The following is a 26,021-nucleotide window of genomic DNA, read 5'->3' on the forward strand; positions in this document are numbered from 1 at the left end:
TTTTGAACCATGGTGTTGGAGAAGACTCTTGAGAGTCCCTTGGACTGCAAGGAGATCAAACCAGTCCATCCTAAAGGAGATCAGTCCTGAATATTCTTTGGAAGGACTGATGCTGAAGCTGAAACCCCAATACTTTGGCCACCTGATGCAAAGAACTGACTCACTGGAAAAGACCCTGATGCTGGGAGACATTGAAGGCAGAAGGGGATAACAGAGGATGAGATGGTTGGATGGCATCACTGACTCAACAGACATGAGTTTGAGCAAGCTCCAGGCGTTGGTGATGGACAGGGAAGCCTGGCATGCTGCAGTCCATGGGGTCTCAAAGAGTTGGACATGACTGAGCGACTGAATGGACTGAAGGATTTTCATTTAAAATGGCAAATATGAAGGACAATGTGTGATTATAACTCTTTCACAGTTTGATTAAATATTTCTCAAATCATGACAGAACTGTTTAGAATGACACTCTCAATTCCATAAAGATCTTATTTCTGTACAAGATTACTTTACCAATTAAAATAACAATTCACTAATGATCAAAATAACATTGTTTAGCATTAGAACCTTGCAAAAAACAGGAATAAAAACTAGATCTAGTCACTGCCATTTGATTAAATTTAATAGATTTAGTTAAGTCATAGAATCACTCAATTAAAGAGGTATTAAAAGAAAGTTTACTAAAGTAAATGTAAAAGTCTTGTGGAGATGGAATCTACAAGTGAGCTTAAGTCTACTGCTATCAATTATGAAAAAGTATGTAGATGATTTACATTCATTCCTCTGAAAAGATGACACTACATTCACATTAACAAAATGATTATGGCACTTGAACACTATTTAATGAATAAACATGGTAAATGTACAGAGGTACATACTAGGCTCTTTCTTCCTTTTAAATTTTGGAGGGAGACAACAGCAGGCTGAGCAAAACAAACAAACAAAAACCCAATCACCCATAGAACAGGATGTGAAGTTACCAGAGTCCTAAGAAAAAACAGCTTGGAAAAGACCAACAAAAATGTTATTATTTTCTCATCTACCTTCACTTTTATTGGCTTTATATTTTTTAGCTTTTAAGAAAAAATTTCCCAACCGAATTTGAACCATAGACCTAAAATCTATGAAATAAATGAAATCTAGTCATGCTATCTGCTGCAGCTGAAAACCAATTTTTGCCTGTCTTTTGAGTATATATAAAAAGAGATCATATGTCTTAAGGAATAATTCCTTCAAAAATTAGGCTGAATTATTTGTACCATGCCATGGATTTACAACATTTTCAATACAGCCAAAATATATGTCAAAATAAATGCTTGCTTTATGACATCAAATCATATTTTTCCCTCTAAAAATTAATTCAGCTGCTCCTAAAACACTGTATTAAATGTCTATGTATCTTACCTCTTTGTATGCAGGACAAGCAACTGCTTATGAAATAATTCAATCTAATGCAGGCCTTTTGATAAAAATACATTTTAAATGATACAGGCTAAAGAACAAGGTCACCAGAGACACCACAAACTATCAGTGGTTCTGTCAGTTTCATAACTGAATTTAGGATACCCATTTTCTCTTGTGGTCATTCCTTAAAGTGAGTAAGTTGATGTCTCTTCCAGTGAGGAGCCTGTCTGAATGTTTTGCCACAAACTGAGCATTCAAATGGTTTCTGCCCTGCATGGATTAGATAGTGTCTTTCCAGTTTAGATGGGGATCTAAAACTTTTAGAACAAACACTGCATTGGTAAAGAAGGCCATCATTCCTCTCGGCACGCCCTGAATAACTACAGTAATGACTGTGATGGCTCTGCTCTGATTCCAGAAGTATGCTAGAGAGGCAGGGCTCTCTGTTCCTACAGGGGGCACCAGGAATGAAATCCTCTGATTCTGCCTTAACTTTTGTTTCTGACATTTGATCTGACTCTGAGACCTTGTATTTTTGAAAACCAAGAGTCTGACATTGTTGGGAAGCACTGTAGCTAACATTATCACCCTGGTGAACGAAAAGTTTGTTAAAATTTTCCAGTTCTACTTGGCAAAGAGATTTTCTATAGGGAAGCTTATCAATATGAGTTAGTTTATGTCTTTTCAAGTGAGCTGACTGTCTAAAAGATTTCCCACAAACATTACAGCCAAAAGGCCTCTGTCCAGTATGAATTAAATAGTGTCTTTGTAGTTTAGATACAGAAGGAAACACTTTCTCACATTTGTCACAAGGACACATCTTATGTCCAGTATGTATGTTTCCACTTGGAACTGAAAAGCCACACCGGAGCATCTGACAGTTTTCAAAGAATTCCTCACCTGATGAACCATAGATAGATATGTCTTTTTTATGCATAGGATTATCCATAGTTAACATGTTTTCTGGTGTAAGAATACCTTTTACGTTTTTCCCCATATGTTGGCTCTGGCAGTGCTTTTGCCAAGAAAACGGCAAAGTCAATGTTTTCTTTTTATTGCCAACTGTCTTATATGTTCCATGCTTGCCAAGAGAACTCAGACATGTTCTCTGGGTTTTTTCAGGCCTCTGCTCACCAGAAATAAGATCACAATTTTTCATGAAAGTGTTTTTAAATACTTTTTTATCAGATCGAAAATTATCTAATTTCTTACCCCCAGCACGTTTAAGCTTAGCCAGGATTTTCTTAACAATGGTTTTATAGTTGCAGCTTCTTTTGAGCTTGCTTGGAATTTTGCCACTTCTGGCAGGAAAACACTTGTGTCCATTGAGAATCTGCTCTGATTCAAAACATTCTTCACACTCAGGACATTGAAAAGGGACAATATAAACAGAGTGGACATCAAGTTGATTATTCTCTTCAGATTTACCTATATCACCATTTTCAAAGCCATCCTGCTTTGCATTTAATTTATTAGGCAGGGAGCATGATTCTGAACTCTTCACCTTTAATGAAAGAGTCTGAAAAGTCTTATTCCTGGTATGGATTTGTTTATGCTTCAGAAGTTTGCTTTGAATCTTAAATCCTTTTTGACAGAAACAACACTGAAAAGGTCTTTCTTCTGAATGTGTGAGTTGGTGGATTTTTAAGTGAGTTGACTGTCGAAAAGACTTACTGCATAGGACACATTTAAAAGGCCTCTGACCAGTATGAATGAGAGCATGCCTATCAAGTTTTGACTGTGATGGAAACATCTTGCCACAGATTGTACACGCATGAATATCCTTTTTTTTCTTTGAAGGGCTGTATGTAGGATCAGACTTGGAGCATGGGTGTAATGCCCATCTCTCCTCTGGGGTAAAAGTATGATACATTCCATACACTGGCTTTTCTTGCTTGGCCTCCAACAATCTTCTGACCTGCTTAACATCATTCTGGTACGTTTCATCGTGAAGCTGTTGGTGCTTCACAAATGTCTTCAGATTCTTAAAGTGGCGTTGACAAATACTACATTTGAAAGGCAGGTTATGAGTTAGTTGGTGTCTTTCCAGGTGAACTAGTTGCCTAAAGGTTTTATGACACACATCACATTCAAATGGCTTCTGACCAGTATGAATGAGATAATGCCTAGCTAATTTCGATGGTGTTTCAAAATGCTTGAAGCAAATATTGCAAATATATGGCCTGTTTCTAGGTAGTTTGTTGGCTGCTACACACTGCTGAATCGTTAGCATTTTAAAATTGTTTTCAGCCATCATATTCTTCAGTGATAAACTCTGATGAGCTCCATAGTGTTCTTAAACTCCACAGATGTCTAAAAATTAAAAATAAAAATGTATTAATTTAAAAATTACTTATTCATGTGAAAAGAGATAATTTAAAATGTCCTTTGGCTAAAGATATTAAAGGAAATAGGGAACCTGAACTTTTCCTGTGTTTAACAGTAAGTTAATAACCATTTTAGATACTTTAGAATCATTAAACTAGTTTCACACATATCAAGAAATAAGGAGTCTTCAAAAGAAATACTTTAAAATGTATATAATTTTAAGCTGTATTCCTAATTAGTTGAGATAATACATTAAAGAGACTGAGTTGGATTTCTGAACATTAAATAGACCTTTTAATTCCAATTTTCTTAGTTCACTATTAAGTAGACTTGCCATTTTAAAAAACTGGACTAGAAAGGTAAAGACTGTAAGAAATATAATACTAAAAACAAGACAAGTGCTATAATCCAATTATAGCACTCCTTGGATATGATCTGAGAATGGAATGTTTCAGTTATCAAAATTCTTAGCCACATTGTTAGTATATTTACATTAAATTACTTCTTTGGACCAACAAAGATAACACAGACAACTGGAAGAAAATGTTCCAGGAAACCTGAATTTTAGTCCTGGATTTGCTACCATATGATCTTGGTGGCAAGAAGGAAATCTATAGACTCCTCAGCTCTACGTCAGGCAAAGTGCCTCCTGGCCTGCCTACCACAATCAAGGTGTTGTGAGAATCAATGGAGATGATGCATCTGAAGGTGTTGGAAAACTAAAGCAGTATATAAATGTAAGGTATTATTTAGCTCGACACTAACCAAACTTAAAAACTTAATCTACTTAATATTTTTAGGGTTTCTAACTAAGGGATAAACACACTAAATGTATAGTTCTTTTTATTTCTCCTTTCCACTTTGTTGTAGAAGTCCTAAAAGACAAGTATAGAGGCAATAAGGTTGACACAGTGGCTACTTACATATTTATCTATGGCTCAGTAATTGCAGGTTGAGTACAGTTCACTTTCAGGCAATATAATTAAAAGTTCATTTTTATCTTAAGAGTTATTAAAAAGATAAAAACACTTTCCCTAATATGCTTCTATGGGACACATGCAAAAGCTTATGAGGAACTTTCACAACCATTTTATACCATATATTCCATCTGAAAAGCCAATTTTCTTCTCATCCTTCTTCTACTAATCCCTTTTCTTTAAATAAGGAAGCCAGAGATTATAAAAAGGTGTTCCAGCTCTCTCATCCTAAAAGTTGAGATAAGAGACTCACTGTTTTTTTTTTGTCAGATGACTTAAGGGAATATCTGAGCTTCCCTGGTGGCTCAGATAGTAAAGAATCTGCCTGCAATGTGGGAGACTTGGGTTTGATCCTTGGGTTGGGAAGATCCTCTGGAGAAGGGAATAGCACCCCACTCCCGTATTTTTGCCTGGAGAATTCCATGGACAGAGGAGCTTGGTGAGCTACAGTCCATGGGGCCACAAAGGGTCTGACACGACCAAGCAACTTTCACTTTCACTGACAATCTGGCATATGTGCTGTGTGCTATTATCTGTTTTTGTGTTTAAGATGTCTAGAAAACACCTTAAACACAAAATCTCAAACACACCCACTGTAGTGCTCTTCAGCAATGATGTAAAAATAGGAAAAAAATCATTTATTGAGCAAATTATCTTCTACTAGTTGTTTTATCATAGTGTTCTCCAGTCTCCAAGTCACTATCCATTAATGGATTGTGAAATAAATTTAATGGGTCATGATCTGCATTTTTGTTTAATAAAATAGATTAGAAAATATCAGATTACGTAACATACGGTAAGGACAGTGTTTTGTGAAACTTCTATAGGAAGAGATAAACTTTGTGAAACCTGTTCCCTTGCATATTTCTTCACACAGTAGACAGAGGAACCCACAACAAATCAATCACTTTATCCAAAAATGGCCAAGTAATCCATTAGGTTAAGACTGGGGCCCATAGGACAAGACAGGAGTTTCTAAGGATTACTAATTTTCTTCAATTGACCCAAATAACCCCAAAATATTACCAAAAAATTTAATTAGAGTTCAAAGGTAATATGGCACACAAAATAGTCTGACTGCAAGCCATTCCATTATAAATTTATAAACTACACCCTATAACCCAGATATCCATGTTAGCAACAATCAGCTGTTGGTACTATTAGTATGCATTTTCACAACACTGAGTTAGAGAAATTACAGGTGAACAGCCTCCATATCCCTAACGTGCTAACACAGCAGCAGTTATGAAGATTACAATTAGGTGAATTGGCCAAAATTTGGCAACTTATTTAATTCCTGTCAGGTAATCAGGTATTGAGGTGTCAATTAGGACAATGAGCCAAACTGCAAGTAATTAACAAATCTTTATTCACTTATGCAACAGTGCAAGCAAGAGGCTGAAAAAGTACTGGTCACCCACTGGTCAATTAAACAGAACAACACTAGGTTAGGGTTAGGGAGATGCAGTGCACAGAGTCATATCCCAGGGGAGGAGGCTGAAAAAAAAAAAAAAGGCTACTGGCTCTTTATGGACCTGTGAGCCAGGGGTGGAGGAAGGAAGGGCTACAAGTAGAAAGATCCTGAGTCAAAATGGAGGAAAGTACCTCAGCCAAGGGTGCCTCTTCCACATTCCCTCCCTATGCAATAAGGAGGTATGGGTGGAGGCAGTTGGGAAGTACCTGGGCCTCAGAATGGAGGTACCTGAACCAGGAATGCAGAAAAATATGAGCATGGCTAGTGGGAGGGAAGTGGTGAGTCCTCGACTGCAACTCCCTCCACAAAACTGCAGTGCACAAGGTCTAGTGTTGCGAGAGCAGCTTCCCCTGATGAGGCCGGCCAGGCAAAGCCATGCCATTGTCTACCGTTGGGCCTGAAAGATCACACATAGTACTTTGGCCTGAAGCCAGGTTCCTCCACTCCTATTGTCTATTTCTTCTTTCCTTTAATAGTTTCTTTGGAACGCTGGCAAAAAATGCCACGCTAGAACTACACACATGACAACCATTTCTGATTATAACAGGAATTGACTACCTACAGTTACTGTGCCAAAAAGAGACCATGGATTATCATCTGACACTAGCCCTAAGCCTGGGTACTACTGTCACTTTCGTCCACACCATGTGGGAAAGCACTGACTGGAAGCTCTATATTGAATCATTGGTGGCAAGCAGTGATCTCATCTGCTATTTATAAGTGACAGCTCAGGGATCCCCAAGCTCCAAGTGCAGTCCCACATGTACTTAAGCACATGCACATTAATTTGATAGAACTCCAAATCCCACTTCAACTGGATCTTGTGTTCTCAACTGATTTTTTTTTTTGGTCGATAATATTTTAAAAAACAAACCAACATTGTGTAATTTTTCCTACGCTCAAGTAAAAATAAAAAAACCGGCAAATCTCAATGGTTCAACCCCAAGATTATCCTGACAACAGCAAAATACTCCTACAGGTGGAAGACTGAAAAAACTGATCTCAAAAAACTCCAACGAAACTTTAAGGCTGAAACTTTAAGACTGGCTTTCCAGTCTCAAACAACACCATTAAAAGGAAGTGAGGATATCATAAAAATCATTGAACAAAAAACACAAGAACTGAGAAAAACTTAGAGAACTTTCAGTTAGGGAATAATCTTTGGCGACATTTATCACAGCCTTTCCCTCTTTGTAGCTTCTGCTCTACTTCCCTTGGCCCACTCTCTTGCCCTTGAACCATCACCTCTTCCTCCTAAGGGGGTTGGGCGGGGGTGCACAGGACACATGGCCCTCACAACTGGCCCTCGCCTTAATCGTCCACAACCAGTAAGCACCTAGGAGTCGAACGCGAGTCCAGAGACTGCAAAACCCCACAGCAGGATAGGCAAGCCAAGGGTGAAAACTGCTTTGGCCACGGTGGGGCAGGGGGAGGGAATGCCACACGTGATACGATTCACTGCAGGGGAAAGTATGCTTTTTTGCATTTTCCTTTCAGAGATTTCCGCTCCCCCGGAGACGAAGTCAGGCGTTGGGGAAACGAGAAAATCAAGTGAGCTGAGTTCCTGGTTCCCCCATTCTGGGTCCCCGGGCACCTTGGAGGGACTGAGGCAGGCCCGACCTTTCCCGTGGGTCGCTCCACCTCACACCTGAATTCCTGAATTCTTCCTCACGCACCTGCAGCTGGCAAGGGCCCGGGAGCCGCGCATCTCAGGGCCAGGAGCCGCAAAGGCAGCGTACGCACGTCCTCCGGGCCGGCGCGGCGATGGACTGAGTGCGCAAGCGCGGGACTCGGGAGAGCCTCCGGACGCGGTCCGACTGGAAACAGGCTCCCCCCCAGCCCAGGGCCGCAGTCGCTTGGGCTTTCCTGGAAGTCTTCAGCGTGAAATGCGGCTCCAGCGATGTTTCTGACCCCGTCGCTGCTCACCAGGCACTGAAGTTGGAGCGGGGAAGAGAGTAAAGAAGGGTGTATTCTCCGTTTCAGTTCAGTGCTTGACTAGGAAAACCACATAGTCTTGACCGGTGGGCTCAAGGCTCTAATGGAAGCTGGTGAGCCCGTGTTCAAAGCCCACTCTTCTAGTCCTCTCTAATGCGAGAGAAAAGGGCCGGTGATAAAACGCCCTGAGTCAGAACTCTCTGTGCCTCCACTGCCCTGAGTACTCTGCACGTCGTCAGACTATCGCGCAGCGGTCAGGGACATGGGCTTCACTCTCAGCTCTGCTAACATCCTGCTAGCAGAGGGCTCTTTGAGCTTCTTTGAGCATTCCTTCAGTGTATTTCGGGTCGTCTGCAATGTACGAAGACCTGTGCTCAGATTGTTAGTTTCTTCAGATTTGGCAGATGAAATGGATGTAAAGTGCTCATTGGAATGCCCGGTGCATAATAACCCCCCAAATAACTATGATCATTTATTAGTTACTATTTTTATTTTAAAGACAACAACTTTATGAAGTAAAAGTATCCCATTGTAAAATGAGAGAAATGAGACCGAGACGTTAAGGAGCTGAATTTCGCACAGCTGATAAATGATGGCAGTGTGATTTGAACACAGGTAGTCCTTTTAATTCACTACTGCCTCCCAAATTGTAGACATTCCAACATTATGTAGGCACAATTAAGGACTACGTGTTGTAGTGTAGTTGCAAATGAGGGTGGCACGTTATTACTAAGATGCTTGAGTATCTATTGAAGATTTTAAGTACAAAAGACATCAGAGGAGAATTTGTTGTGACTTTTGCAGGTTCTGATTGTAACTGTCTCAGCTTAAGAGGCGAGGAAATGAGAACAAGTAACAAGTGCATTTTTCACCTGTGAGTATCTTTTTACATTACTTTTCAAGAGCCATTGCAAACAAAAATTGTTATTTCTGATATTGGTATATGCGCCTGTATTTAAAAAGGGAGACATTGGGCCAATGAAAAGTCTCTATTTTTGATGTAACTTGGGGAAATGGATAATAGGAAAAAGCTTTTGCTTCTCAGGAAGTAACCTTGGAAGAGTCACATTTGAGAAGGTTGAAGCCCTTAACTTGCAGCTCAAGCAGAGAGGAAGAGCTTTATGTGTCCTGAGTGCTGATCCCAGGGTGGGGATGTGGATTATCTAGACTTGGTTGCTTCTGCAGCTTCTTTTGGAAGCTCAGCTCAGTCAAATTAAGGAAACAATTGCATCCATCACCAGCCATATAAATCTTTAGGAGAGATGTAAAGATCATGAAAGACTGTTACCTGAGGTTGGGGACCAATGAAAGGTGCATTACCTGCAAAAATAGATAGGCCTTTGCACCAAGAACCTGAGAAATATGGAGTGTGGAACAAAAGTGGATGGGCTGTTCTCCAAGGTCGCATACCTTGTCTCGTCACCTCCCCCATTTACCATGAGAGCTATTTCAGGAAACATCCGTATAAAAAAGGGAGAAATTACTGTGAATAAGAGTCATCTGGAAGAGTTCATTGAATAGCTGAGATTTGGACAGAGACACAATGTGTACAGTATGAGTAATAGAAAATGTGGGACAAGATAGAACATTGTAGGGAGAGATTGTAGTAGTGACGAGGAAAACAAAGGAATAGCTTGGCATACTTTTAGTATCTTACCTCTGTAGCTTACTAGTGTGTGTCCTTAGAAGTGACATAACCATGACCTTATTTTCCTTGTCTTTAAAGTAAGGATATAATCATTTGTTCATTTATTCAATGAATATCATGTACCAAACACAAAGGACTCACTTCTAAATATTCCTAAATGAAACTTAGGGCCTTGACTTCTATGTAGTTTTCAGCTCAACATATAAAGAAGTACAATATGTTAAGAGAGGATATGTACAGGGAAGGAATGGGAAGCAGGATTTGTGTTTCTTTAATAATCAGATGTTGAGCATCTTTTCCTGTGATTGTTAGCCATCTGTATGTCTTTCTTCAGAAAAATGTCTATTCAGCTATTCTGCCCATTTTATGATTGGGTTGTTTTTGTTTTTGTTTTTTTTTTAATATTGAGTAGTATGAGCTATGTATATATTTTGGATATTAACCCCTTGTTGGTCACATTATTTGCAAATATTTTTCCCATTGGGTTTTAATGCTTTTTAAAGCCTCCTCCTGCCCCCAAGTGATTGGCCTAGCAGAGAGCTTGCATTTGTTGCTTTCATTCCACCTTGTAACTTGCCTCTCTCCTCTTCCTCCTCCTCCTGTTTAGTGACCAATAAAACCATCTTGCCACCTGCAGCTAATCCACCAAAATCTGTATCCCTCAGGTGTCAGTTACTACTCCCAAACAATTATCAAAGAATGTTTTTATTATTGAAGTATAGTTGATTTACAATATTTTATTAGTTTCCAGTGTGTATCATAATAATTTGATAAGATTATACTCCATACAAAGTTATTATAAAATATTGATTATCTTCCCAGTGTTGTATATTGCATCCTTGTAACTTACTAATTTTATACCTAGTAGTTTGTACCTCTTATCTTTCCACCACTCCCACCTCTGGTAATGACCAGTTTGTTCTCTGTTTCTGTCAGTCTGTTTCTGTTATGTTACAATTGTTCATTTGTTTTATTTTTTAGATTTTACATATCACTGAAGAGATGGTTTTATTCTCTCCCTGTATGAATTATTTCACTAGGTGTTGTTCCCTCCAGGTCCATCCATGTTATCACAATGGCAAAATTTCATTCTTTTATGGCCAAGTAATATTCCATTGTATACATATGCCACATCTTCTTTATTCATTCATCTCTTGGTGGATGCTTGGGTTGCTTCCATAAACAATGGTGCAGTGAACATTGGGTGCATATGTCCTTTTGAACTGGTGTTTTTCAAAGAATTTTTCTAATAAAGACAGCTCTCCCTTTCTAAGACTTTTCGTGACTACAGTCTCCTCATTTTGTATTTCCTCAAGAAAAATATTTTTGCAGTCTCTTTATGTTTTGCTACATGATTTCTGAAGGAAAGGTGGCTGATGCTGGGGTTGGAAAGTGGTCAGTTGGGGTCAGGAGGTATTTTACAGTACAGCAGTATTTTATTTAAATACAGTATTAAATATGGTATTTAAATATGGTATTAAATACAGTATGGTATGAAATATGCTGCTGCTGCTGCTAAGTCACTTCAGTCATGTCCGACTCTGTGTGACCCCATAGACGGCAGCCCACCAGGCTCCGCCGTCCCTGGGATTCTCCAGGCAAGAACCCTGGAGTGGGTTGCCATTTCCTCCTCCAGTGCATGAAAGTGAAAAGTGAAAGTGAAGTCGCTCATTTGTGTCCGACTTGTAGCCACCCCATGGACTGCAGCCCACTAGGCTCCTCCGTCCATGGGATTTTCCAGGCAAGAGTACTGGAGTGGGGTGCCATTGCCTTCTCTGGTATTTAATATAGTATTTACTTAAATACAGCAGTGTTACAGTACAGCGGTATTTTACTTAAAGTAGTTGAACAACCTCCAACTCATAGGCTAGTTATCAATTTCCTAAATTGTTGCTGGAAGTTTTCCTCTAAAGCTCCATTGCTGATAATGCCTATTGGATTTCTGGATCTAGTTAGGTAGCATCATCCCACCCCACTCTCTATAGTTTAAATTCAGTAGTACAGGGGTTCTAGGGTTACCATAAAGCAGGCAGGATTCTCAATGTAGGACTTTGATCACATTTGTTCACCCTTAAGTCAGTGCTGACCATTGGAGCCTCATGACTATGGAGATCCCTCCAACTATTTTAATACCAGAGTGGAGGCTAACCAAGGAGGGAAGGTAGGGGTGTGGTATCTACCAAGATTTTTTGTTTATGGGTTCAGGAGAGCTTGACACTGAGATCTTTCTCTTGTCTCTGGATCTTAATTTCTGGAGGACAGTTCTAACAAGTGTGCATGCTAAGTTGCTCAGTCATGTCCGACTCTTTGTGACGCTATGGATTATAGCCTGCCAGGCTCCTCTGTTCACGGGAATTTTCCAGGTAAGAATACTGGAGTGAGTTGCTGTGTCCTCCTCTTCTCACAAGCACATTCCACCAAAAAGTGCCCATGTCCACAAGAACTGGAACATATGGAGATATTTCTCTTCTTAGTCTCCACTCCCAAGGGGTGCTCTGGATATTAAAGTTGTCTTCAGGGGCTGCTAGATAATAATAATAAATAGTCATTCAGTCGTGTCCAGCTCTTCATAACCCCATGGACCATAGCCCGCCAGGCTCCTCTGTCCATGGAATTCTCCAGGCAAGAATGCTGGAGTGGGTTGCTATTCCCTTCTCCAGGGGATCTTCCCAACCCAGGGATCAAACCCAGGTCTCCTGCATTGCAGGCAGACTCTTTACCATCTGAGCCACCAGGGAAGCAGCAGGGAAGTGGCTGCTAGATTCCAGGGGCAAATATGTGAGATATTACTGATCTCTTGTTTAGGATCTGGCTTCCCAACTAGATAAAAAATTCAGTAGTCATGGTTCTGATTTAAGGCCCAGGGATTTTTTTCTAGTGTGTTCTCTAACCCAGAGTGAGGAAGTCACTTATCCCATAGTCAGGGGGCTTTGGAAGTTAGAAACCTGAACTTGAGGGGCTGATGTGTACCTATATGGCTGGATGTGTGCCCTTATTTCTAAACCTGAACATTCCTTCTCTTCTTCCCCTTGGATAACTTCTTTAAGAGCAAGGGGTGGGAAGGGTAGCTCACATTTTCACAGGAAGTTCTGAGCTTCTCCTGTAATGTTTTGCTTTAAAATCCTCTGATAGCAACTTTCTCCAATAAGCCTGAGTGTTCCAAACTGCTTTCCAATAGCAACATGGATGCTTTGTGGCAAGAGCTGCTTAAGTTTTAACACAACGCAAAGGTCATTTCTCCTTTCAGCTCTTAAATTGTAAAATATCCAACTTACAAATCCAGATAGTTTACCACATTGTCACATATTTTTAGGGGGCTTGCCAGAGGGTCAGGGGTAAAGAATCCCTCTGCCAAACAGGAGACGCAGATTCCGTCCCTTGGTGGGGAAGTTCCCTTGGAGAAGGAATTGGCAACCCACTCCAGTATTTTTGACTGGGAAATCCTATGGAAGAGGATCCTGGTGGGCTACCATCCATGGGGTTGCAAAGAGTCAGACAAAACGGAATGACTAAACAACAAAAGTATTGTTAAGCACTCAGCTACCCAGTGTACTCCAAGGGATGCATTGGAAACTTTGTAATCACATAAATTTCTAATTCTGGATTCTGCAAACTTTCAGTTAATTATTGTCCATATCCCAACTGTCATGCCTCTAATAGTTCAGGGAATGTACAAATCCTCCTTTCTGCGTAACCTGAAAATGTCTATATTTCTTGTGGCATGTACCATTTAGTTGGGGTCCTACTAATCAGTCCCAGATTCTGATCTCCAAAGAATCCTGTCCCAGAAGAAGCAGGCATAGTAGGAACCTTTCGTTAGCCTTGTGATAAGGTGCATTGTGTTCCCTGAAAAGATATGTTCAAGTCCTAACCCTGGAAACCTGTGAATGGGACTTTGTTTGGAAATAGGGTCTTTCCAGATGTAATGAATGATTTTGATGTGAAACTATCTTGGGTTTAAGGTAAACCCTAAATCCAGTGATGATTGGTCTTTTAAGGAAAGGGAACAGAGACACACAGACACACAGAAGAAGGCCATGAGAAGATGAAGGCAGGAAAGACCTCCACGTATTTGAGGAGCAGGTAGAAGGCTAGTGGCTCAGGAATGGTGTTCAAGGAGGAAGTAGTGCAAGATGAAATGAGCTCAGAGAATGGGAGGCATCAGATGTAATGCAGCCTTGTAAACTATGGTCAAGAGTTTGGTTTTTATTCTAGATGCAGGAGAAAGCATCTGGAAGGCTTTAGGAAGAAAAAATGGTATGATTTGAATTTTTAAGTGATATTTATTGCTGCTATGTTAGAGTCAAGTGAAGGGTTTTGGAGAATATGTATGATGTCAGTTTAGCTAATCCTGAGTTAAAGAAAGTAAAAGTGTTCGTCTCTCAGTCGTGTCTGACTCTTTGCGACCTCATGGGCTGTGGCCGACCAGGCTCATCGGTCCATGGGATTCTCCAGGCAAGAATACTGAAGTGTGTTGCCATTCCCTTCTCCAGGGGATCTTCCCCACCTAGGGATTAAACCTGGGTCTCCGGCATTGCAGGCAGATTCTTTGCCATCTGAGCCACCAGGAGAAGATGTTTCCCAGAATTCCCCTCCCTGAGAGACTCAGGGTTGGTGAGCCTCACAAGGAGCATTTAGGATGCTATTTGGAAGGCAGAAAGGAAGCAGTAGCCTATTGCTTTTACACTTGAAAGGTCAGAGCAGGGCACAAGGCCCCACTGCAACGAACCCACTTTGCTGTAATCTGCTGGCTCATCTTACTGGCCTGGGACAATATCTGGACCTCAAATCTGGTCTACATTTCCTTACCTTCCATGCAGCAAAGTATAGCCTTGTGATGATATTCCATTTAATGGGGCTATCGGGGACATTTTGTCTGTAATTTGCTGGGCATGGACCTTAAAGGAATGGGGCATGCCATTCCTCTTCCCTTCCTCATTCTGGCTGTCTAGAATTTGTATGTGTTGACCATGTCAGTAGTAGGCAGCAGAAAGGATCCTGATCCGTTGACATCATCAAGCCGTGCCAGCTCTGGACTTCCTACTTCTTGTCTTTTACAAGAGAGCTAAAAACTATTTTATCTGATACAAGATTAGTATCCACCACTATTTTCTATTTCTATCACATGTAGCCAGTGTTAATCCTAAGTAAAGCAGTGTCCATGTAATTAACTCCTTTTTTTTCAAGGGCATCTAAATGAATGCCTTCTTGGTGCAGACAATAGTCTAATTAGAACATTTTTTTTCTCTTGGTCAAGCCTGTGTATATTGTCTATATACACACCCACACATAAAAAAAAAAATCCCTCTACCAACCCATATTTTGCCTTTAAAGTTCTAAAAGAATTATAGATACTTTACTAGAATCTATTATTAAAAGCACCTCTGCTTTCTCTAGGGAAGCAACAATTGATCCACATTTTCTTGGCACTAGCTCACATTTCCTAAACCCTTGTTTAAAATTAATCCAAATCATTAAACAACACAGGGAAAAAATTCTTTTAAAATTACACAATAAAAGCTGCCTGAGAGACTGAAAAAATTAAGTTTACATGTAATCTCAGATAAGGTGACCAAATTTCCAAAATTGGCTAAGACAGTCCTAACTCCCAGATTGCCTGCTGGTCTGGTTTCTGTCTCAGCACACGTCATGTGGTCTAGCCAGATGTCATCCAACTTTAGGACAGGAATTCCTGGGCTCTGTTCAGGAGAGCAAATCACTAAAAATGGGGGTCAGTTTAGTTCAGTCCCTCAGTCATGTCTGACTCTTTGCGACCCCATGGACTGCAGCATGCCAGGCTTCCCTGTCCATCACCAACCCCCAGAACTTGCTCAAGATCATGTCCATCTAGTCGGTGATGCCATCCAACCACCTCATCCTCTGTTGTCCCCTTCTCCTCCAACCTTCAATCTTTCCCAGCATCAGGGTCTTTTCCAATGAATCAGTTCTTGGCATCAGGTGTCCAAAGTACTGAAGCTTCAGCATCGGTCCTTCCAGTGAATATTCAGGACTGATCTCCTTTAGGATGAACTGGTTTGATCTCCTTGCAGTCCATGGGACTCTGAAAATGGGGGTAACAACCTGAAAGTTTAAATGGCAAAAAACTAAAGTGTGGTTCCAATTGTAGTTAACATTTTTTGGGTGTTTGACAAAGTTTGGAAGCATTTGTATTCGTTTTTTTGGTGTCTTTCACACTGTGCATTGTATGACATGTTTCTAGGGTTGATCAATATTCTTAAAAAGTGATATTGACTACAATAGGCTAGAAAATGTCAGAGTACATTGCACATGTTAAGGGAGAGTTTTTCAAAAATTTGTGTTTTGTGCATGAGTCTTTGGCACAAGAGGGTGAATAGTGGAAATTTAAAATCAGTAAATTTTAATTGTTTGTGACTGCACTCACCCAGTGTTTCTAGAATCATGCAGTAATATTAAGAAATATTGTCTTTTGTTCATCATGTGTTTAATGTATGTAACAGTAACAGTACTTGTAAGGCCATCACCTCCTTCAGTGGAGTTTTCCCTTCAAGCTCCAACTCAAATAAGTTTTCCAAGGCTATTCCAGGGACTTTACACGTGTCCAGGACTATTGGATGAGGTGTTGTCTACAGGGGATTGGTCAATGACTAGTTCACCCTTGAAGTTCACTGGAAGTTCACATGGTGTATAAAGACTAAATTGAAGTTAGCCAATTGGACAAGGAGGAAAGGGCATTCCAGGTAGAAGTAGCAGAATATATTAAACAGAAGAAACAATAAAATGGATGGGTTTACAATATCTTATATTATTAAGTCCAGAAAGTTTTAAAAGCTGAAAGCTTTTTCTTAATCCATTAGGCAGGAGAACCTGCCTCAATCTGAATGCATTGGTGTGTAGCATTTGTCATAGATCCATCAGGAAACAGATGGTATTCTCAGATTGGGATCATTGAAAGAAGGTTTAATAAAGAGACTCCCTCAAAGGTGTGGGCAGAGTGCTGGTACAGGAGATGGGAATGTGATAGTGGAATAGCAGAGCTGTGATGATGCCAAGAGACACATCCTAGGAGACAAGAAGAGAGAGTGGTTCTTGGAGGCCAGAAGGAAGGAGTCATGGGAAGAAGACTGCCTTAAGAGCAGCTGCCTCTAGGGGACTGTGCTTCAGGAGAAGGTTCCCAGGTTCCCAAATAGCCTGCAGGGCTCCCCATTGGCTATATCTTACTAGAATCCTGGGGCAATGGGGTATGGGCCTGAAGCCCAGATAGGTTAGTTTTCTAGGCACAGAGCAAGTGGAAAAAATATGGAGGAGCCAAGGGAGGTAACTCAGTGGCAAAGCTAGACCCAACTGATTGAGGCCACTTGTGATCTTAATACACTTAATGTGAATATTCTAGGTTTGCTGCAGAAATATTCATGTGTTTGAAGTGAGATGATGCCTTAGACAATCTGGGGTGTTATGTAACACACACACACACACACACACACACACACACAGAGGCATGGGATTACCTGTTGAAAATATAAAAAAATATGAATTCTGAAACACTTGTGGTCTCTGGGGTTTCTGTTAAGTGAATACTTATAGACAGGAAACTGGAGACATTTCCATATGACTAGAAGATTTTGTTTGCTGGGAGTTAGGAGACAGGAGAAGAGACTGAAAAAGTGGACTGGAGCCGTGACAGGAAGAAGCTTTTATGCCAAGCCAAGAGTATGGACTTGGTTGTAAATGGTGGGGATCTATAAAAAAAGACCTTTAAAGGGGGTGACAAGGTTATGCATGTTCTACAAAGATCTCTCTGGCTATCATGCACAAACTGGATTGAACTCTCCTGGGTAGCAGAGCTTGGGATGGCCAGGGTTTGGCATTTCTCTGGTACCTCAGAGTAGAGAAGGATCAGGGAAGGGAGGCAAAGGGTGGTAAAAGGCTGGCTCTTGTGACTCCCACAACTGCACAGAGGACCCTTGAACAGAACATGGAAGAATCAGAGAAACACCTGCAGGGGACTAGAAGAGGAGACCAAGACTTTCAAATGTCATGCTCAGCACTGCTTAGTAAGCTGCCTAACAGTCCATCCTAAAGGAAATCAATCCTGAATATTCATTGGATGGGCTGATGGTGAAGCTGAAGCTCCAATACTTTGGCCACCTGATGTGAAAAATTGACTTATTGGAAAACACCCCGATGCTGGGAAAGATTGAAGGCAGGAGGAGAAGGGGATGACAGAGGATGAGATGGTTGGATGGCATCACCGACTCAATAGACATCAGGTTGAGCAAGCTCCGGGAGTTGGTGATGGACAGGGAAGCCTGGCATGCTGCAGTCCATGGGTTGCAAAGAGTCAGACATGACTGAGTGACTGAACTGAATTGAACTGAACAAGGCTTTTTGCCAGCACAGCAGAGGTAGTTCATTGCTCATCAGCCAAGAAAGATACCGTTCCCTTGCTCTTTTACATCATAGGTTCTTTTTTAAGAAGAATGAATAGGGACTCATAGGTGTTAAGTGGCAATAATTACCCAGTGAGTCTGTGATAGAATCTGGACTGGTCTTCTAATAACTCTGTGCCAGGTTGTTTTTATTATACAACAGCACCATCCAATCAGTCTGAGATATGGTGATGGTTCACATAAATGTGTGCTTGAGGTTCTGAAAAAAATATGTAGAAATAGAAGACTAGTGCATTGTTGTTATTTAGTCACTCAGTCGTGTCCAACTCTGTGACCCTGTGGACTGCGGCACCTCAGGCTTCCCAGTCCTTCACCATTTCTTGGAGATGGTGCATTAAAAATAGACTTATCAGTCTTTGGAAGGTACCATTTTTTCCTGTTGAAGTTTTAATGAAAATAAAAACTAAAAAATCTATAACATTAAGCAAAATAAAAGTCTAATAAAGCTAGCACAGTAATTTATGCATAATTATGGAAGAACTGGTACATAAAGTGATTATATGATGTATCTCATGAGTTACTTTGTCAAACTTATTACACAGCCTATTTATATAAGTTGATTATTTCTAGTCTGTCTCCAATTGTTTAATTGTTTCCATATGCTTACTTGTGCTTTAATTTATGTGTGTTTTGTGAATCTTACCAACCACAAGCAAGTGGAAGTCTATACAATAAAAATTTATCTCTTTTTCACCACCACCCATCCTCCCTTCAGCACTTTCTCTGGAGGTAACCTCTCTCAAGAGGTGTGTGTACATTTTTTCAGGTTTGTATCCAAACCTGCCTATGTATTATAGACATACAAAAACAAATGTTATTTCTTGTGTTGTTTTCCCACAGAATGGCATAATACCATGAGAGTGTTCTTAACTTGTCTATTTCACTTGATACGTTACATGTATCTTCATGTAAATATTAATGATTGCTTTGTGTTCTATTGCAGAAATGTTCTTTTATTTAACCATTCTGTAACTGATGGTAAATAGGCTCCTTTAAAGTTTTTCTTATGACAAATAATCCTTCAGATTAGCATCCTTGTACTGCCTCTTAGTTGTACTTGAAAGACGTTGTTCTCTAAGGTCCTTGGCCAAGGTGTATATTTTATAGGAACTAATAACATGTTTTCTTTTTTTTTTTTCATGTTTTCTTTTTTAAAATTTATTTTAATTGGAGAATAATTACTTTACAATATTTTGAGGTTTTTTCATACATCATTATGAATCGGCCATAGGTAAACATGTGTCTCCTCCATCCTGAACCCTCCCCCCACCTCCCTCCCCACCGTGTCCCTCCAGGTTGTCACAGAGCACTGGCTTTGGGTGCCCTGCGTCACACATCAGACTCACGCTGGTTATGTGTTTTACCTATGGTAATGTATGTGTCTCAATGCTTTTCTCTCAAATCGTCCCACCCTCTCCTTCTCCCACTGAGTCCAAAAGTCTGTTCTTTACATCTATGTCTCCTTTGCTGCCCTGCATGTAGGATTGTTGGTACCATCTTTCTAGATTCCTTATATATGTGTTAGTATATTATATTTGTCTTTCTCTTTCTGACTTACTTCACCCTGTATAATAGGCTCTAGGTTCATCCATCTCATTAGAACTGACTCAAATGCATTCCTTTTCATAGCTGAGTAGTATTCCACCATGTATATGTATCACAACTTCCTTATCCATTCATCTGCCCAGGGACATCTAGGTTGTTTCCATGTCATAGTTATTGTAAATAGTGCAGCACTATTGTAAGTAGTGCTGTAATGAATATTGAGGTACATGTGTCTTTTTCAGTTCTGGTTTCCTCAGGGTATATGCCCAGTAGTGGGATTGCTGGGTCCTATGGTAGTTTTATTCCTAAAGGAATCTCTGTACTGTTTTCCATAATGATTGTATCAGTTTGCATTCCCACCAACAGTGTAAGAGGGTTCTCTTTTCTCCATACCCCCTCCAGCATTTATTGTTTGTAGACGTTTTGATGATGGCATTCTGACTGGAGTGAGGTGATATCTCATTGTGGTTTTGATTTGCATTTCTCTAATAATGAGTGATACTGAGCATTTTTTCATGTGTTTTTTAGCCGTCTGTATGTCTTCTCTGGGGCTTCCCTAATAGTGCAGTTGGTTAAGAATCTGCCTGCAATGCAAGAGACCCCGGGTTGATTCCTGGGTTGGGAAGATTCGCTGGAGAAGGGATAGGCTACCCACTCCAGTATTCTTGGGCTTCACTTGTGGCTCAGCTGATAAAGAATCCTTCTGCAATGCTTTGGAGAAATGTCTGTTTAGATCTTCTGCCTGGTGTTTCACTGGGTTGTTCATTTTTCTGGTTTTGAGCTGCATGAGCTGCTTGTATATTATGAAGATTAATTCTTTGTCAGTTGTTTCATTTGCTATTATTTTTTCCCATTCTGGGGGCTGTCTTTTCACCTTGCTTATAGTTTCCTTAATGTGCAAAAGCTTTTAATTTAATTAGGTCCCATTTGTTTGTTTTTGTTATTTCCATTACTCTGAGAGGTGGGTCATAGAGGACCTTGCTGTGATTTATGACAGAGAGTGTTCTGCTTACTACTTTCCTCTAAGAGTTTTATAGTTTCTGATCTTACATTTAGGCCTTTAACTCATTTTGAGTTTATTTTTGTGTATGGTGTTAGACAGTGTTCTAATCTTTTTTTTTTAACACATAGTTGACCAGTTTTCACAGCACCACTTGTTAAAGAGACTTTTTCTCCATTGTATATTTTGCCTCCTTTGTCAAAGATAAGGTGTCCATGGGTGTGTGGATTTATCTCTGGACTTTCTGTTTTGTTCCATTGATCTGTATTTCTGTTTTTGTGCCAGTACCATACTGTATTGATGACTGTTCGGTTCAGTTCAGTTCAGTCGCTCAGTGGTGTCTGACTCTTTGCGACCCCATGAACTGGAGCACTCCAGTCCTCCCTGTCCATCACCAACTCCCAGAGTCCACCTAAACCCACGTCCATTGAGTCGGTGATGCCATCTACCCATCTCATCCTCTATCATCCCCTTCTCCTCCTGCCCTCAATCTTTCCCAACATCAGGGTCTTTTCAAATGAGTCAGTTCTTTGCATCAGGTGGCCAAAGTATTGGAGTTTCAGCTCCAACATCAGTCTTTCCAATGAACACCCAGGACTGATCTGCTTTAGGAAGGACTGGTTGGATCTCCTTGCAGTCCAAGGGACTCTCAAGAGTCTTCTCCAACACCACAGTTCAAAAGCATCAATTCTTCAGCGCTCAGCTTTGTTTATAGTCCAACTCTCACATCCATACATGACTACTGGTAAAACCATAGCCTTGACTAGACGGACCTTTGTTGATAAAGTAATGTCTCTGCTTTTTAATATGCTGTCTAGGTTGGTCATAACTTTCCTTCCAAGGAGTAAGTGTCTTTTAATTTCATGGCTGCAATCACCATCTGTAGTGATTTTGGAGCCCCCCAAAGTAAAGTCAGCCACTGTTTTCACTGTTTCCCCATCTATTTGCCATGAAGATGCTGACCAGATGCCATGATCTTAGTTTTCTGAATGTTGAGCTTTAAGCCACCTTTTCCACTCTCCTTGATGACTGTAGCTTTGTAGTATTGTCTGAAGTTGGGAAGATTGATTTCTCCAATTCCATTCTTCTTTCTCAAGATTACTTTGGCTATTTGGGGTCTTTGGATTTCCATACACATTGTGAAATTATTTGTTCTAGTTCTGTGAAAAATATCATTGGTAGTTTGATAGGAATTGCATTGAATCTATAGATTGCTTTGTATAGTATAGTTATTTTCATTATATTGTTTCTTCCAATCCAAGAACATGGGGTGTTTCTCTATTTGTGTCATATTTGATTTCTTTCATTAGTGTTTTATAGTTTTTTATATACAGGTCATTTGCCTCTTTAGGTAAATTTATTCCTAAGTATTTTATTCTTTTTGTTGCAATGGTGAATGGGATTGTTTCTTTCATTCCTCTTTTTGATTTTTCATTGTTAGTGTATAGGGATGCAAGAGACTTCTGTGTATTAATTTATATCCTGTGACTTTATTATATTCATTGATTAGCTCTGGTAATTTTCTAGTGGCATCCTTAGGGTTTTCTATGTAAAGAATCATACCATCTGTTTTCTTAAACCTTCTCTTGGAAATAATTCATATTAACCCATAAATACAGCAACAAAAAATAACATTATTGAATTTTAGGCAAACAATAAAAGTGACTAAGAGTTTATGTCCAGTTCAGTTCAGTCACTCAGTTGTGTCTGACTCTTTGAGACCCCATGGACTGCAGCATGCCAGGCATCCCTATCCGTCACCAGCTCCTGGAGTTTACTCAAACTCATGCTCATAGAGTTGGTGATGCCAGCCAACCATCTCATCCTCTGTTGTCCCCTTCTCCTCCTGCCCTCAATCTTTCCCAGCATTAGGGTCTAATGGCAGCCCACTCCAGTACTCTTGCCTGGAAAATCCCATGGACGGAGGAGCCTGGTAGGCTACAGTCCATGGGGTCGCAAAAAGTAGGACACAACTGAGCGACTTCACTACTAGGGTCTTTTCAGATGAGTCAGTTCTTTGCATCAGGTGGCCAAAGTACTGGAGTTTCAGCTCCAACATCAGTCCTTCCAATGAATATTCAGGACTGATTTCCTTTAGGATGGACTGGTTGGATCTCCTTGCAGTCCACGGGACTCTCAAGAGTCTTCTCCAACACCACAGTTCAAAAGCATCAATTCTTTGGCACTCAGCTTTCTTTATAGTTCAACTCTCACATCCATACATGACTACTGGAAAAACCATAGCCTTAACTAGATGCACCTTTGTTGGCAAAGTAATGTCTCTGCTTTTTAATACACTGTCTAGGTTGGTCATAACTTTCCTTCCAAGGAGTAAGTGTCTTTTAATTTCATGGCTGCAATCACCATCTGCAGTGATTCTGAAGCCCAAAAATATAAAGTCAGCCACTGTTTCCACTGTTTCTCCATCTATTTGCTATGAAGTGATGGAACTGGATGCCATGATCTTTGTTTTCTGAATGTTGAGCTTTAATTAGGTCCAGGAGGAACTATTAATATCTTGCTGTTTTCTTCTTTTGCTCACTAATCTCAGTTTCTTATGCAAGGTTGTTCTGGAGATTACTCTTAAAATTCTTCTTTGGTGTTTGCTTCATCATATCTTTTATCTTAAGAACATCTGAGAGGCACAGACCTGAGGAAGAATCTCCAGATTAAAGAAGTGAAGTTGCTAGAAGTTAAAATGGTGTTTTCTCATTAGAAAAGTGACATGCTAAAGGGCTGTGGCATCCAGGACCTTTTCTAACTTTCTGCTTCCTCCATTGCCTCAAATAATGAGCTCTTGTGAGAGGAGCAGAGAGTGGTGTTTAGGAGCGTGGACTTATGTGCTCGTTAGCTGTGGGCTTGGAGCACATGACTTAACCTCTGTGTTCTGCAATTTCTGCATCAGTTAAAGCAGGGATGGTGATGGTGTGGTGCTGCTGATGATTTTGCCCATTCTGTAGGGTTGTTGTGAACAATCAAAGATTAATATTTGTAAAGCACCTATCAGGCCTGGCACATAATAACCACTATCCAAGTGTTTGTTGGAGACACAGGTTTGATCTCTGGCAGGGGAAGATCCCCTGGAGGAGGAAACGGCAGCCCACTCCAGTATTCCTGGAAAATCCCATGGACAGAGGAACCTGGTGGGCTATAGTCCATGGGGTCACAAGGAGTTGGACATGACTTAGTGACTGAGCACACAGGTGGGTGTTTGTTTGATAAAATAACACAATGTTATGGAGAGTGTGAAATCTCCTGAAGAAACAACTGTTTGAGAAACTCCCAAAGCTCAAGGATAGCTGACGTTGCTCAAAATGTCGTGTGAAAAATCTCCCTTCTCCTCCCTATCAGGTCTTCACTGTGGGGGTTTCTCTACTTAGTGTTCACAGAAGCCAAAAAGCAGGTTAAAAATGGACAGATTTGGGGTGACTATTTCCTTACAGTTGTTGGCACATTCTTTGTATTCAACAAAATAGTCTAACAAGAGGAGATTTGCTAAAATGTATATCATAGAAGAAATTGAGTCAGATTTCAGAAACATAAGTACAGGAACAAATTGGATTCTCAGCAGACATGTCTTTCTGAACATAAGAAAATAATAGAAAATTCACTGACAGTGTATTTTTATAATGCACATTTTCATGTTCTTTTTTCCTTCTATTTTTTGTTTGTTTTTTTTTTGGCCACACCATGAGGCTTGTGGGGCCTTTAGTTCCCAGACTAGGGATCAAACCCTGGGCTCTGGCAGTGAAAGTGGTGAGTCCTAACCTCTGGTCTGCCAGGGAATTCCCATAACCCACATTTTCAAATTTTACTACTATAACTATTAGAAATATAGCCAAGTTTTATTTAATGAAGAGCTGGTTAGCCAGATCTGAGATTTTACAAGTATTCTGTTATTCTTTTCTTCTTACTCTGCCCCTGCAATATCCTGTGTTTTGATTAATTTCAAAGCATGTGAGGTTAAGTAGGAGATTTGTTTCTCTCATTATGGTTAAACTTCCAAGCCAAGCTGTGTATTTTTTTAATTTCCTCTTTAGCAAGAAGATACAGAATGAAATGGTCCCTCCTGGGGGCATCTATAATCTCTGGAATAGTTGACTGTAGCCTTGGACTGAGCACTCTGACCAAATAGTTTTATATTCTTGTCTGATGTGTTATGATTTAGTTTCACAACAGAGTTGAATGTCCTACTTCCTCATAATATTACTTACAGGATTTGAGGGCTTGACACCAGCTTTTAACACCAGCTTCAGCATAGAATCTACATGTAGGATTTTGGAGAGAATTTCTGATACAGGAAGAGGGAGGGAAAATTAACATGCTGGGAGTAGCCACTAAAGTGCCCATGCAGAGCTGGCATTTGAAGTTTCAGACTTTCGCTAGGAAAGAAAAAAAGCACTAGGAAAGAAGCTGTAGCAGTTATAACTATTGCTACCTTATGATTAGGTATTATATGTATTTGTTTCTTTTATTCTTCACCTTGTTCCAGAAAGTTAAGCATTTATTGTATGATTCCTCTAACAGGACAATAGAAAAAAAAAATGGAGATCTTGTTTCTTTTCTTTCTCCTTGGCCTGCAGCATAGGTCTCTGTTTAACTCTGTAATAATTTCTTTTTTTAGTTAGAGTTGCTCAGGCAACTACTCTTCACTGTCTAACTTGACCCTGTTTCCTGATGAATGATCTTTTTATTTCTTAGCTAAGTCCTAAAAGTTTTCACATTTTGCAGTTTTCTCTGTTAAATAGCTCTAGACATAACTGCTTATAAAATCATAGGCAGCCATAAAAACCTTAGATTTTTAAAGGAACCGTACAGACCATTTAGTCCAACCCTCTCATTCTATAGTTAAAGAAATTGAGTCCCTAAGAGGGTAAATAACCTGCTTTGTGTCATCCTGCTACTTTGTAAGCTGGATAGAATTTTCCCAAGCTAGTTTTTTTTTTTTTCTGCTTGGGTAGAACTACAACTAAAACCATTTTAAAGGCCACATATTTCTCCATCCTTGTCCTTTTGAAATGTCATATGTATGTAATTAACACTTTCAAATTTATAAAATCATGACTCCTAATTCTGAAAAACATAATGATGTGACAAAGAGTTAAAGAGATTTGGAATGAACATACTTTTGAATAGACCATTTTTTGCCACCCTGGTCTCAGGTGTACAAGTTAGTTGAAGGTTGGCTAGGTGAGCCGAAAGAGATTGCTTTACTTTATCTAAGTTTGGGGAGGGAGGGAGTTGAGGGGAAATGAACCAACACAAATAGAGAAAAATAATA

At 40.0% G+C, this 26,021-nt stretch overlaps 1 protein-coding gene and 1 long non-coding RNA gene across 5 annotated transcripts in view; one reads left to right on the plus strand and one right to left on the minus strand.

Moving 5' to 3' along the window:
* Nucleotides 1-349: 349 nt before the first annotated feature.
* Nucleotides 350-7,991, minus strand: ZNF770 (zinc finger protein 770). 3 transcript variants are annotated; one of them, XM_043471405.1, is made up of 2 exons: nucleotides 7,860-7,991; nucleotides 350-3,717 (listed from the first exon to the last, which is right to left on the minus strand). In XM_043471405.1, the coding sequence occupies exon 2, from the start codon at nucleotides 3,659-3,661 to the stop codon at nucleotides 1,583-1,585; it is 2,079 nt and encodes a 692-aa protein (XP_043327340.1). In that variant the 5' UTR covers nucleotides 3,662-3,717; nucleotides 7,860-7,991; the 3' UTR covers nucleotides 350-1,582. The 3 variants fall into 3 exon arrangements, with proteins under 3 accessions (XP_043327340.1, XP_043327341.1, XP_043327342.1); XM_043471406.1 differs by having other exon boundaries at nucleotides 7,832-7,935; XM_043471407.1 differs by having other exon boundaries at nucleotides 7,804-7,932.
* A 105-nt stretch (nucleotides 7,992-8,096) lies between these two features.
* LOC122443350 overlaps nucleotides 8,097-26,021 on the plus strand; it is a 128,189-nt gene continuing 110,264 nt past the window's right edge. For both annotated transcript variants that reach the window (XR_006269985.1, XR_006269984.1), the window contains exons 1-2: nucleotides 8,097-8,231; nucleotides 8,923-8,992. This is a non-coding gene — a long non-coding RNA (uncharacterized LOC122443350). The remainder of the gene's footprint in view (nucleotides 8,232-8,922; nucleotides 8,993-26,021) is intronic.

Source organism: Cervus canadensis, chromosome 6 (assembly GCF_019320065.1).
Source record: "Cervus canadensis isolate Bull #8, Minnesota chromosome 6, ASM1932006v1, whole genome shotgun sequence".
NCBI classification, from domain to species: Eukaryota; Metazoa; Chordata; class Mammalia; order Artiodactyla; family Cervidae; genus Cervus; species Cervus canadensis.

Excerpts from the sequence above, each read along its gene's own strand:
- ZNF770 (XM_043471405.1), bottom strand. The coding sequence starts at position 3,661 with ATGATGGCTGAAAACAATTTTAAAATGCTAACGATTCAGCAGTGTGTA.